The sequence below is a fragment of the Denticeps clupeoides genome, chromosome 4, assembly GCF_900700375.1.
Source record: "Denticeps clupeoides chromosome 4, fDenClu1.1, whole genome shotgun sequence".
Classification (NCBI taxonomy): domain Eukaryota; kingdom Metazoa; phylum Chordata; class Actinopteri; order Clupeiformes; family Denticipitidae; genus Denticeps; species Denticeps clupeoides.
In genome coordinates, this window is record NC_041710.1 from 18,937,933 (window position 1) to 18,952,751 (window position 14,819).

The 14,819-nt window shown below is 44.4% G+C and overlaps 1 protein-coding gene across 1 annotated transcript in view; it reads left to right on the forward strand.

Moving 5' to 3' along the window:
• grin3ba (glutamate receptor, ionotropic, N-methyl-D-aspartate 3Ba) overlaps positions 1-14,819 on the forward strand; it is a 34,891-nt gene that overhangs the window by 16,648 nt on the left and 3,424 nt on the right. The window contains exons 3-6 of the mRNA XM_028976927.1: positions 1,673-2,786; positions 3,587-3,732; positions 6,894-7,009; positions 11,012-11,163. Coding sequence (XP_028832760.1) covers positions 1,673-2,786; positions 3,587-3,732; positions 6,894-7,009; positions 11,012-11,163 — 1,528 coding nt within the window. The remainder of the gene's footprint in view (positions 1-1,672; positions 2,787-3,586; positions 3,733-6,893; positions 7,010-11,011; positions 11,164-14,819) is intronic.

The following is a 14,819-nucleotide window of genomic DNA, read 5'->3' on the forward strand; positions in this document are numbered from 1 at the left end:
GTTTTTAAATGACAATGCTTTACATCCAGACATTTAAATGGCATTATGTCATTCCATAAGAAGTTATTTGAGGGGCGTTGTGTGGGTGGAGCCATTCTTGTGAGTGCAGCATTAAGGTGATTTGTGGCTTAGAAAAAGCCACAGAGTGGGAAGGTTGAGGAACATTTATTGATGTAACAGTGTTTCAAAAATGACTTGTAGGAGCATTTTGCAAGACATTTGGATTCTAGTAATTGGCTGCATACACTTTTTAAAATAAGCCCCCTGGACAGAACTTAGATTTGACAGCTAAAATGAGTTTTGATTGAAAAGGATTCTGTAATTAAAGAATCTGGATAATAGACATCAATTTTTAGAATCATTTGAAACTTGATTATAGTATTCTTTCTCTCTAAAACTAGAGGGCGGTTTTTCCCTCCACAGTTCTCTTTGTGTGATGTATGATTATGATCATTTCAAGGGTACACATGCTGGGACGAAATGACTTTATGTCTATTAGTAACACTAGACCTGCAGTATCACAAGCCTTTCGTGAAGGAAATGCAATTAACAAATCCGTGCCTTCGGGAGTGCGGGAGATTTCCAGTTCCTCAGTCGGAGCAATAATCCATGAGGAATTAACCAATATGTAATCAGAATACAAATATGAGCCAGTGCTCGCTTGCTGTGAGATTAACGAGCCCAGCGTTTTCCCCCTCCCCTCACTTATCGGTGAGTCTCCCCTCTCAAGCGAATGCTTTCATGTCCCTACATTTGAATGGAGAGCTGCATTATGCCTCTTCAAGGGAGTAAACTTTAATATAAAATGCTTGTGTAAGATGTTTTTGTAACGCAGAATTTATATTTGCATAAGTGGATTTACACTTAGGTGGCCTTTTTCAGTCCGGGTGTCTTCATTTCCCGAATTGAGCTATTGACTAACCAAACTGAGCAATTAGCTTTATTTCTATGGAGCATTGTTTTCAGAATAACAGCATTCGTTTCATATTCCTGGTGTAAAAATATAAAATCAGGTGCATTTAAGATATGGCATGATATTTACATTGCTGGCGAAATGAAATATATGCTGTACATGACAGTTCACAATATTTACCAGAGCCATGATATTATTAATTATATTATGGCCGGTGTCCACAATCTACAAATTTGCAGAACACACACTGTGATATTTCAGCGCAGAATTCGATTTGTGAGGTACCATCACATATCGGCTCATTCCCAGGCTGGCACCATCCTCAGCAAAGTTTCTTGCCCATTTCTTTCTTGCCTGCTTCTTGCTCACGCAAAGTGCACGCTGTTTATGGCCTCATTTAGCCACGTACCCTAAGCATCCAGTGATGAAGGATTTTCGTTTGCCTTCATTGACCCACCAGTACCCACTGGCCTCTGGCCTCCAAACATTCATCTCTGATTTATTGATGAGGAATGATTGCCTGGCCAAATATATTCGCTCATTAAAAAAAGCGTTGCCAAGTTCCACTGTGTGGAGGGAATAGTAATTGCGTCATCTAAACTATAGACTTTCTTCATATTTTATTATGTGCCTTTTCTTCCAAAAATCTCATTATTGTCTCGCTATTGATTTTTCTATTTGCATATTTTAAGAGTTAGTCTGGAAATTGCCGTTTGGATTATATTCTTAATGTCACACATCTTCTGTCTCTGTGTTCAGGTTTCTGTCCAACACTTCTTTCAATGGTGCGACTGGCCCTGTGGAGGTTCAGCATGGTCTCTCTCGGGTTGTTCCCTCCCAGCGTTTCCACATCTGGAGCCTCCAGCGGGATGCAGTGGGGCAGCCGTCGTGGGTGACGGTGGCTCACTGGCAGAGTGGGCATCTGGACGTAGACGAGCAGACCCTGTGGCCAACTGCGAGCAAGGAGTCCCCAAAGACAGGCCAGGGGGTGCGGACCGGGGGCAGGTGGAGGCCAAATCTGCCGGTGTTGGGGAGCCGAGTGCGGGTGGTAACCCTGGTGGAGCACCCCTTCGTCTTCACCAGGGATGCGGACGAAGATGGCCTGTGTCCTGCCGGCCAGCTGTGCCTGGATCCACACACCAACAACTCTGACCTCCTCAACCTTATGTTCCGGGAGCTGGCCCAAGCTAATGGCAGTAGCAGCAGTGGCAGCGGTTCATCAATTCCGCCAGAGTACCGCAAATGCTGCTACGGCTACTGCATTGACCTTCTGGAGAAGTTAGCAGAGGACATGAACTTCGAGTTTGACCTCTATATTGTTGGGGACGGGAAGTATGGTGCATGGAAGGGGGGGCGTTGGACAGGCTTGGTCGGCGACCTTTTGAATGGCGTGGCTGACATGGCCGTCACCAGCTTCAGCATCAATTCGGCCCGAAGCAGGGTCATGGACTTCACCAGCCCATTTTTCTCCACCAGTCTGGGGATCCTGGTCCGCAGCAAGGACACGGCAGCTCCCATCGGTGCCTTCATGTGGCCGCTGCACTGGTCCATGTGGGTGGGCATCTTCGTGGCCCTGCACATCACAGCGCTCTTCCTCACTCTCTACGAGTGGAACAGCCCGTTTGGCATGACCCCACATGGTAGGAACCGCAGGAGGGTCTTTTCCTATTCGTCAGCCCTCAATCTTTGCTACGCAATTCTGTTTGGCCGCACTGTTGCCAGCAAGACGCCCAAGTGCTGGACGGGGCGATTCCTCATGAACCTGTGGGCTATCTTCTGCCTGCTGGTTCTGTCCAGCTACACAGCCAACCTGGCCGCAGTCATGGTTGGAGAGAAGACATTTGAGGAAGTCTCCGGAATCCATGATGTTAAGGTGAGATGAAGGGTGGAGCAGCAAAGGGAATCATGTAATGGTATATTAGGAGTAACAGTGCAGGTTAAATGAGAGATAGGTGGATAAACTTCAGCTTTATCATTATCTTTTTTTATAATAATAGTGAGTCATTTAAATTAGTATAAAAGCAGAAGTTACTTGTCTCTGTACCCGCAGTCAGCAAAAATACAGCACTGTCAATTAGAAAACCACCTTTAATACTTCATAAAGGAAATCGGGGGAATGGCTCAATAAATGTAAATATACTAATATTAATATTTAAATGGTTTTTACAGTTTTTTATACAGGTTTACAGAATATTGATTGAGCAAAATGGGTGGGAAATATGTAGTTATTGTTTTTTTGCTGGTTGGCTAGGTTTATTTTATTGCCTGATACAATATAGTGTATTTACTAAGAATAAAGAATAACATGCAACACGGAATATTACCATTCAATCAATGCATTGTACAGATGCATTGTCTGTGAGCATATTCTCAGTAGATTTACATAAATAAGCAAGTGTGTTATTTTTGTAATATTGTAATCGGTTGACCACTACTGAAAAATCATTTCAGCAGCACTGGCTGTTTTCAAGAAAAATCAATCGTCCAGCTGAATTCCAACTGTTGGTATTCCATCTGAACTCTCCGGGATTTCTCACTGTATCAGAATGTGCTCCGGGCTGCGGGATGCAATCACCACATACTGTACAGTTGCTTTCTTGTCTCTGCTTCTGTGTGCATCTTGCTCACGCTCTTCCTATCTGGCTTTAAACCCCACTCGCCTCTTGTCTGCAGCTTCACCACCCCTCCCTGGGATTCCGCTTTGGCACAGTGCGGGAGAGCAGTGCTGAGGACTACATGAAGAAGAGTTTCCCCGCGATGCACGAGTACATGCGGCGCTTCAACATGCCCACCACACCTGACGGGGTGGCAACACTTAAGTAAGACAGCAGCCGTACCGGTGGGTGGTGCTTGTGAAGGGTGCTGGGGTTCAGCCGGTACTGAATAATGCAACATATGGGCCATTCCCCCTCCGTCCACCATTTCAAGACGGTCCCTGCTGTTGAGGCCAAATGTTCTGCATTTTAAGCATGTAGAAAAAAAATTATACATGCTCTGCACTTTATTTATTTTAAATGCGCTTAAATATTTTTTACGATACCAATAGGTCATCGAATAAACTTCGACAATGGGCACAACATTTGTCCTTTCATTCCATGTGCCGGGCAACTGAACTGCTTCTCTGTGAACAGTGTTGAATGAATCATATTTCCAGCTTAGTGAGACACTGACACACATCGCGCTGGATGCAGCGTAATCCCCCAGCGAGGATGAAAGGCCGGGCCGCTGTAAGAGGCGTAAGAGCTCTGTGGCTGCGGCGGCTCCGTGGCTACATGGGCCCGCTGCCTTTATGCAGCCATGCAGCCTGATATCTTCACAGCTGCAACGAGCTCCAAGTGCTGGATCTGGGTAAACAGAGGCAGCCGTGATAGAACCCAGAACAAAGAGCAGCGCTGCTGCAGCAATTTCGTACACGCCTGCCGAGCGCATGCCGGCACTACAAAGTGCCGGGCCCATACAGAACTTTTTTTTTTTTTAGGCTCTCTCTTCTCTTTAGGCTTTCTGTTCTCATTTTGGCCAGAAGGCAGGAGAAAGTCAAGAATAAAGGAATGTGATAAGCGTAATTCGAACTCTTCCCCTTCGCTTTTTGAATGAGGTCAAAGTGGAGATATAACCCGCTTTCGCTCCCCAGAGCCACGTCCTCATAGATCCTCGGTTGCAATCTTCGCTCTTCCTCCCCCTCTCTGCACCAGGCGCACGCTGAGTGTATCCTCCCAAATCCTGCACTTGCCCGCAAGTTCCCAAACTGGAACTGGAAGGTATTTTGATGGCTGCGCTGCGGGTTTGCCAGGATTGTGCGTTCGGTTTGCACAAGCAGAGCCACAGAATGACATCGATCTCTGCGTGTCACTTATTCGCTGTTTTGGGACAGTGAGGTGACCTCTGTCAAATCTCGGCCAAAGTGGAACATCCTGCACCGTTTCTTTTAACACGCATCCTGAGTGTAAGGTTTCACTTCCAGCACAGACAGTTGGGTATGTCTTTTAAAAAAAAAATACGTATCCGTATTCGGCGGCAGCAGACTGGAACTTGTGTTCCGTATTGAACTGTGTCTCCCTCTGCGTTTAGTTCATAACCGCAGAAATGCAATCAATACAGAGGCAAATGACAATGCCGCTGTCTATTGAATTGCTGTGACAATGTGGAAACAGACGTGGCTTTTGGTTTCCACCATGTGAAAACTTGCCTGTGCTGTCGGATCTTCTGCATGACGGCCCTGGCCAACTTCATGGGATTTTCATTGGCGGGATTTTACCTGGTGCCGCATGTATCACAACCGATTCCACCACAAAATATCACATGCAAAGACAGACAAACAGCACAGATGTATGTCTTTGAGATATTTTTTTTCAGTAAAACAAATTTGAAAAATCAATACAAATAAGATATTTACAAAATGTGATCATAAAGAACCCAGTGCTCACAACAGGAAAGTAAGATGGATTACCCAGACTGCTTTAAATACTGTTGATGGCACTTTAAGTAACCTGAACAGTCTTTTAAGTTTTAGTGTCACGGGTGGGCTGGACATGGCGATGAAGGAGGACGCATTCGCACGATTTCACAGGACAGGGGGTTTAATACGAACTATACACGAGACAAGGGAACATTACACAGGACAAACATGAAACTCCAGTCCGGACTCCGGATCCGGAGTAACCCCTGCCGGTCCGGATCATGACAGTACTCCCCCTCAAAGGCACTACCACTGGGAGTGCCCCACAAAACGGTCCATGAAAGGGGGGAGAAGTCCATAAGGACGAGTGGCGGTTGTCCTGCACCGGCGGCGTCAGGCCCGGGCCAAAGCACGGCTCGTCCGTGGGGGACCGGCGTCCTGTCCGCCGTCCGCAGGCACCGTCACTCCGGTCAGTCTCCGGGACGCCCCGCTGGAAAGTTTGCCGCCTCCCTCGTCTCGGTTAACGCCGGGAGCACCTGAACTGCGTGACCGGTCTCCTCGACCCCACGGTAGCTTTCGTAGGCCATCGAGGTCCGTTGCATGAATTTGTCGGTACTCCCCGCCTCCGGAATCGCCAGGGGGAACATGGACAGCGTGACAGATCATCTCGACCCCACGGTAGCTTTCGTAGGCCGCCGAGAGTCTGTCACGCTTGGGGAACCGATAAAAGCATAATGTGGATCATGCCGGGGAACTGGCGATTACTGGAGGGGGGGGCTCTGTCACAGCCAATACACCTCCAGCCCACCAGAGAGCACCAGACCAGACAGAGAGACGACGACCCGGAAGCAGAAACGAGAGCGGGCAGCGCAGAGTATAAAAGTCAGGTAACCCCGAGGAGACACTGCCCGCTCTTTTATTCCCAGAGACGCTAGCCTTTTTTTCCCCACGCCCAGCTGATTAGAATCCACGACCACGACCTTTGCCTGTCCCTGACCACGAGCCTTGCCTGCCCCTTGTGACAAGACGATCTCCCCGCTACCCCCCACGAAGCCCTAGTTCCCTCCATGCCGCACTGCGGCGTGTCCATGACTACACTCCCGTCCCAACTCACCTCCGGCCTCCCTCTCCCCGACCAAGCACCTCCGGTCCTCCTCCCCAGCGCGTCCTATGTCTGCTCCCCGTGCCACGACTTGTCCCCTTGCTCCAAGCATGCCTGCAAATGCGTCCCCGAACAGCAGTGACATTTAGATGAAGCCCATCTGAACATAAATTTTCTTACCCAAGCAATGTACACGTCCAAAATAAGCTATATACCCTCCAGTAACAATTATTATTATATGAAATTATCTATGGCATCATTTATCATTTATCACACAGCCTCTTTCTTTATCCCATCTTTTCTTATCTATGCTTATTTTACATATCTATTTAGCAGATGTCATTTCAGGCAACTCTGTGGTTACACGACACCCCTACCATATGACTATAGCGAGTCGATTGTCCAGATGTTTACTGTGTTTCATGTTGAGACTCGTGTGAGGATGGGCTGGCCCTCTCACCTCGCTCTGTTGTGTGTTGAAGGACAGAACCCCCTCAACTGGACGCCTTCATCATGGACAAGGCGCTACTAGACTATGAGGTGTCTATAGACGCAGACTGCAAACTGCTGACGGTGGGCAAGCCATTTGCTATTGAAGGTGAGAATTTATACCTCTTTATTATGGCTCTCGCATTATGTGGCACATTATTCTTTCTATTTTGTTTGTTACTTTTTTCACTTTAACAAATGTCTGTGTGACTAAAGCATTTTTGTGCAATCTTGTTTAAATCTGTATGCTGATTTGTTTGGAACAGAGGCTGTTATATGAGGATCAGCGAACACTGATATCTTTTGAAAAGGCTCTGCAGAGCAGAGCAAGATCATTTTTTGTCATTTGATTTCATTCCTTATTTGCAGGTTTAAGTGTAGATTTAAATGTATATAAGTCAACAAACAGAATCAAGTGTATCAACTGCAAGACCAACATTAGCAGTGGGGAAAGGGATCAAAATGAATGATTGCAATGCAAAATTTAATTCTGAAAGTTTTAATGGCTGCTACAGAGTTTATCCTTCCTTCCGGCTCTTGCTGGAGAGTTCCAGCACTGTTTAAGATTTAGTGCATGTTCCAAGAATGTCACAGCATTTATGGTTTCTGGATTTGCAGAACAGTGGGGAGGTTTTAGTGTTCTTTCCTCACAATGAAGTTTGCATATATTGATGGATATATTTATTTTACTTATTTATTATGCTCTCATGCTTAAAGAGGTGAGGGAGCAGTGTTCCCTCACATCCCCCTCCTTCTACATCCTTGCACAGGAGTAAGAGCCAATGATTTACCAGGCTATATCTTAAAGCTTTAGCAATATGGTCTTCTGAACAGTGGACAATAATATACCTAGACTGGCAGAAAGATTGCATAATTTTTTTCAGAACAGCATTTATTTGTACTTTTTAATTTGAGCTAGCTTGCTCGTTATCAACTAGTGTTAGTTTGGCTGAATTGAAATGTTTAATATTATTTTAATTTCACTACAGTGTCTAACAAGGATGAGGCTCAGGGCCAAGCATGCCATTAAAGTGATATTGTCAATGACACATAAAAATACAATTTTGGGGCATTACACACTTTTAATTGAGACTTGAGGACAAACACATCACACACTCAGGTGAAGCACAGCGTCCCTCACCACCCTTTCTCCTGCATGCATCGCCTCCATGCAGCCCTCTGAGGTGAACAAGGCTAACGCTCATGCATCACGGACCTGCTGTAAGCATGTGTGATGCCCATGTATGAGTGTGTCAGAGTGTCGGTCTCAATTTATAAATAATGTAAATGCACACAGAAAGGGTGTCTCATCTGAATCGCCCCTACAACTCTTTATGTAGGGATTTCTATTGGTTAGAATGAATTTAGCATTGGTGTCATAGATCAGACCCACACACATGAAGTAAATAAAAACCCAGCTGGATTAGTTGAATTTTTTTTCTATTTACATTGACATCCATACCCTCTGGATAATATCATCAGATTATTCTGAGGAGTTCCTAGACAACAGTAATTACAGTAGATGCAGTGTCTCATTCGAATCGTTAAATGCATAATTTTTGCGTTATTGTCCTTAACCATGATTTAATTTCCCATTTTAAGAAATCTTATTATATTTTCTGCTTCACTGATAGATCTCTGCTGAGAATAAGGGATCATTTCAGCAGGCATGGCAGTGTGGCCTTTCTCTGCACTGTCAAGAAGAGGGAAACATTTCCGCATTTCCCGAGATCTGTGTCCTTCCGTCTGGAAATAGTTTTTTGCCCCCCTAGTCCACTTCCTTCTCTGAGCCACAGGGTGAAGGCTGCTGAGGTCACCACCACGACTGGAGCCAATCTCTGACTTACCAGGAAAAATAAGGCCATCTGACACACGTTTCATAAATCAAATGCTATAAATGAACAGACAAAACACGGGCCTTTCTACTTAATGGGTCATATTCTTCTTTATTTCTTCAATAAATATTTAACTTTTATAATGTTGTAATCCAGTTGCTGAGAAGACACAGCCAGCAGCCCCAGCGTCTGTCAGCTACCAGTCCACCTTTAGACTGTGAGTGATCTGGCAAGTTCAGGAGGATTTTGCATCAGAGTCCCTGCCCTTCATACTTTCATGTGAGCTGAATTTTTTATCAGCCAAAATCTCCTTCAGCTTGTACCTGTAAGAGAAGCCTTTCATGGCACCACAAGGAAGCCTTTCATCTTGAAATGGTTATAAACACAGCACTGCATAAACACCGATTTTACTGATATTTTCTTCCCTCATCCGAGTTTCCCCGTAATAAGAAAGGCAATGCACCGTAACATTCTCTGCTCAAGCTGTTTAAACTTATTCATGTACCAAGTCCTTTCCATTCCTTATATTTGAACGGTTGGTTTGTCAGGTCTTGACCATGCTGATTTTTTCTGCCTGGCTATTTTGGACCAGCCCAAATCAGCCACAGCATTTCACAGAGTGAAATATCTGCTAAAATGTGCTAAACTTGAACCATTTTAAACTCTTGGTTTTACTTGGTGATGATGATTCCAGTGTCCTTTTTTTAAAAATGTGTGTAGTTAAAACTGGATTTTGAATGTATTACACACAATTCAATAAAGACTTGCTGGTAGCTGATTTTAGCTTGTATTTGATGACCTTACAACCTAAACTTTGTGGAAAACATATTTTATGCTAATCAGACGGCCTTGACAAAGTTGAGAAAGCTGGGAATCTTTTCCAGTTTAAGATAAACATCCTCGGAGCTGGTTTTAGCTGCTGGTATATTTATATTTGTGATATAATCAGCTAAACTGCGTGAAAAGACGTCATTCAGTGTCAAAGCTGGTATAGCTGGTGTAGGGTGGTAGTAGCCTAGTGGGTAACACACTCGCCTATGAACCAGAAGACCCAGGTTCAAACCCCACTTACTACCATTGTGTCCCTGAGCAAGACACTTAACCCTGAGTGTCTCCAGGGGGTACTGTCCCCGTCACTTCTCATTGTAAGTCGCTGTGGATAAGGGCGTCTGATAAATGCCTTAAATGTATAACTAGGTAGTTAACCATCGTAACTATCTTAAACAGTTATCATTAAATTTTTGTCTGTGAATTGTATGCTAACATCACATCATATTCATCTTCTGGGTTTTCTGAAACAAATATCGCGAACAGGACTCATCATAATGTGATGTGAAAGAACCTCGTGTTACATCTTGTTTGTTCCAGCGCTTCATAATGAGTAAGTGAACTAATATTTACATCCAGTCTAATTTCAGGTCCCAGGTCTGGTCATGGTCTAGAGGGGGACGCCTCCAGACAACAGAGTATCTTCCCCTCAGACTTGTGGGTGCCCAGTATCTCGTATTTGCCAGAGGGATTAGGGGAAGTGTGATAAAGCTCTGTGTCAGTGGAGTTAGCGCTAATCAAACAGTTCCTTTCACTTATGCATGGCCGCCTGTCCTCACAAAGACAAAAGCTTCCACAAAAGCACCACTCGGGGAGGGGAAAATCCCTCGCTCATTGTTTTATGGGCTCCTTGCTCTTTATGACTGCTTAGATACACTCCATTAAGAATATTACTTTGAGTGAATGGATGGCAACCTCCCTCCCCCTCCCCACCCCCCCAGGACAAGTTCAGAGGCATGCTTGTTAGCTCTGCACGGCAGCCAGCAGGCGGTATGGAGGTTATCGGGATGCACAGAGGGCTGTTTTGCAAGGAGCTATTGGTTGCCAGGAGTGATGTGTGGTTTCGCCCGAGAGTGCCAGGGCTTTTGATGAAATTTGTGGACGTCGGTGCAGAGCTCATATCTCCTGGCCTGAAACAGTTTTGCGGACACCTGTGTGACAGACACGCTGTCTGGTGCTCTTTGGCACTCAGAGGGGATGATTCATGTCTGTGTCTCTGACAGGATCGTGGACATATGGATAATGGCACTATCCATAATACCTGATTCATTTACCCTGACTTGAAGGAAATTGCGGATTTTTTTCCCCTTCTGCTGAACATTCCAAATTTTTTGTCAAAAAGCTTCAATGTAGAATCTTCAGTCTGTTTCTTCATCAGAGCGATATGTCAAAAGAGCTCATTTAAATTCTGTTGTGTTTTTATGTTTTTATGTTTGGCTCTGCACCAGGGTACGGGATTGGACTGCCACAGAACTCCCTGCTCACCAGAAACATCTCGGAGTACATCAGCCGCTACAAGTCGGATGGCTACATGGACATGTTGCATGACAAGTGGTACAAGGTCGTCCCGTGTGGAAAGAGGGTCTTCGCTGTGACAGAGGTGAGACACTGCTCCTCCGTAGTCTGAGTGTGTTTGAAAAAGCAAAGCAGAACGTGGAGAATAAAGAATGTGTGCTGAGTCGTGATCTTCTTCTACCGTTGCCTTCCAGCGACTGGGGAATGTAGGGCTGGGCAAACAGTCTCTCCTAACAGAGCAAAGGCTGCACTTGAAAGTTGAGCTAATATTTAAAGACACTGCCAGGTGGCAGACAGGCTCTCTTCCAGCTAACAAGACTCTTTTGTGTGTCAGCGGCCACATCCTGCAGCGTGATTGCCATGTCATCAATAAAACCCAGCGTCCCCTGTAATCCATTCTCATTCTGTGGGGGTGTCAGTGGCAAAGATGCACACCACCTGCTCTGGGAGTAGACCCAGGACAAATGACGTCCATCAGTGCAAATGGACTCCCCAACTCAGTCAATAAATCCGGCACTGAGAACCTCAAACAATGTGACATTGTGCTGAAGAGACGGACTTTAAGGACTCAAGTATGAATCGGCCTCTTAAGTAGATAAAACAAAGGTGTTTTTGTTCTGTCACTATGATGACAGCTGGAGGTCTTGATGCGGCTCCTGTCTCGCCTTGGTTCCTCGTACAAATTGTTCAACTTTAGGAAGTTCCAGAACATTTGGAAGTGCTGCAGCGGAGCAGTTCCCCCTCCAGTGAGGTTCCAGTTATAGGATTTGGTACTTGAGTGGAACTTGCAACTCTTACGTCCGGGTGCAGACAAAGAAAGGGATTTATAGTTGATTTTAAAGTTGATTTAATAGAATAAACTGGTCATAATTTCACATCTGAAATTCCCAGTATCCTCAGTCCACATCACCAATCAAAGCCGGGACTGGGTGGAGTGAGGAAATGACAGGATCCTCCTACATGGAAATGGAATCACAGAGCAGGGAGAACAGGGAGAGCGGAGACTGCAGCACCACATGACATCATTCATCCTAAAGGATGCAGACCAAAGACGGTGACACAGTTTTTAAAGGAGCGTTTTATTAGAACACCAAATGTAATCACCATTGCATTGATTGCATTTGGGCAGAGGATGAGGTCCAGAATGAGCTGGTTGTAAGGAAAATAAACCAGGAGTAGTTCCCTTTCATCCAGAACACATCACAGCACATTTCTGGCAACGCAGATCAACCACAAGCCAGAGGAAACCAGTGTTTGCAGTGTTACTGCTTCTAGAGTATAACCTGCCAGAATGTTTTTTTCACCAGCATGACCTTACATAGGCTTGGGTGTTTCTTATTGACCTTAACCATACCTTAACCTTACAAACGCTTACAAAGCTGATGTAATTTCTGGGTCTAATACGAAAGGAAAAAGCATTTTAGAAACTGTGAATCTTGCATAGCATTTTTTTATGTATTACTTACATTAATGTTTTTAATATGACAACTGACAACAGAATTTTTGGTGGCTGTGACATCAATAAGCAGGTAATGAAGGTGGTAGATTTTAAACAATGTGGGTTTGACAAGAAACAATTCTTTAAGATGGTCCAGGAACAGGACAAAAAGTTTAAACAAAACGTTTAAGAATAACTACAATCTTCCAGGTCATTTTATAACTTATATTTGAATCTGTGGTATTTCTGGATTTTGACATTCTACACATTAGAGAAGAAATGGCTCTACACACTCGTGTTTGAGGTGCTTCCTTAGTAGGGAAATTAATTATGGTTGCTCCATGGTTGCTTCCATGCCTAAGCTCTATCAAACGTAACTCACAGAACAGCACTGTGTCGGTGTGTCACATGGAAGAATGGATGGTTCCTAACTTGATTGAAAATTAGCGGAACCGTTCGGCAAAACCTCCACTTCTCATGGAAAAAAGGGAGCATGAAAATACCAGCCAAACTGAGTGTATTAAAAAGTAAAACATAACATCACTTTGTAATTGTGACAGGGAGTGTTTATATTCAGACATTGGTGCAGTTGGTGTGTGTGTGTGTGTGTGTGTGTGTGTGTGCAGATGTCAGAGGCATCGGTGAAGACGAGCCAGAGACTTTTCAGCGCATGAGGTTCCTCTCCACTGCTAGAACACAGATGCTGTCACATGGACAAGCTATCGCACACTGCAGTGAATCTCCCAGCATCCCAGTAGCCTGTCACAGGTTTGACAGACCTTGGCAGCCACTGGTCACTGTTAAACAGCACCACTCTGCGTCCCTGGGTGGGAAGTGGACGGGGCCGGTGACTGGGACACACTTCTGCTTCTGTTATAAATTCGTCTCTCTTGGGGAGGGAGAATTGGCATCTGTGATTAAAAACTAGTGTAGCGAGTAAAATACTGTGGCTTTGCTCGGGACGTAAGTGGATTTGACTCTGGCTGGGTAGGGAACATGGAAATCAGTCTGTACTGATTTAGAGTGGGTCATGGAGAGTCTACACACCCTTAATTGAGATGTCAGAATTTATTGATGAGGCCAGTGCACAGATACTTTTTTTGTTCCATTGCACATGTTAAAAAAAATATGGAAATAGAAGAGGCATAAAACAAATATGGTGGTCACAAGATGCCAAATTTGTACTTGGTGGGGTGACCTTTAGCAGTGGGTGTGGTTTGGCACGTTCTTCTGTGCAGCCAGCTCAGAGTTGTTTGGATAAAACTTGTGGGCAGCAATTTTTGAAAAGTTCAGATGTTCTTAATGGCCACTGTTGGCCAGTCGCCTCTTTGTTCTTCAGCCATCTGTGTCTTTCGCAAAAGGTGAACATTTCTCCCAAGCTTCCAGTTTTTGCACTTCTTCCTCATTTTCCATTTCTGTCTTTTTTACAATAATCTGATTCATTTTTTTATTTAAAATGTCGTCACTGTATGATTACAGAACGTCTTGTATTTATATCTGCAAAACGTTTCTAGTAAAAAACATTAACTAAGTAAAAGTTTATTTATACTGCACTTTTCTAATCAAAGACTTAAAAATAAAATGAAAAAAAAAATCATCCTAATAAAAACCACTTCTGTGCTGATAGAAGCACTGCACAAAGATGGCTTTAGTTGCCTTTTAAAAGGTCAGGGGGATCAAATATTCAAAGGCAGATTATTCCACAGTCTCTGGGCACAAAGGGCAAAAGTGCAGTCACCTCTCCACTTCTGCTTTGTTCTAGGATTGATTAACAGTCCTTGACTAGAGGACATTAAAGAGGATGTTAGAAGTCCTTGAAGACCGAGAACCCAAATGAACTGTCAGCGGAGCCTCACCGTGTAAAATCTGGAAATTCTGAACTTTACCCAGGTCTGGATTGTTTTTGATGAAATAAGCGTAAAAAAAAGTGTTGCCGTAGTCCGAGGTGATACAAATGCACAGAAAATTGTTTCTGTAGTCTTTCTGTAATTCTTTACTGGAAGAAACATGATTGCTCTCGTTTCTTTGCACACAACTGAGAATCAAATATAATGGCCAAACTCCTTACACAGATATTCAATTTATACAAAACCCTCTAGACACATTTTCATGCCTGGATACTGGATGAGTGGAGTCTCTACAATACATTCATCTGTCCTCCATTTGTTGGGATAGAGGGTGGGGGAGGTGAGTTTGATGAAGCTTCTTGTTTGGATTTGTGGCATTTCACATAGACTGTGATGGACTGGCACCCTTCTCATGGATGGATGGATGAGGTTTGACCAAGTGTTCCAACTGCATTG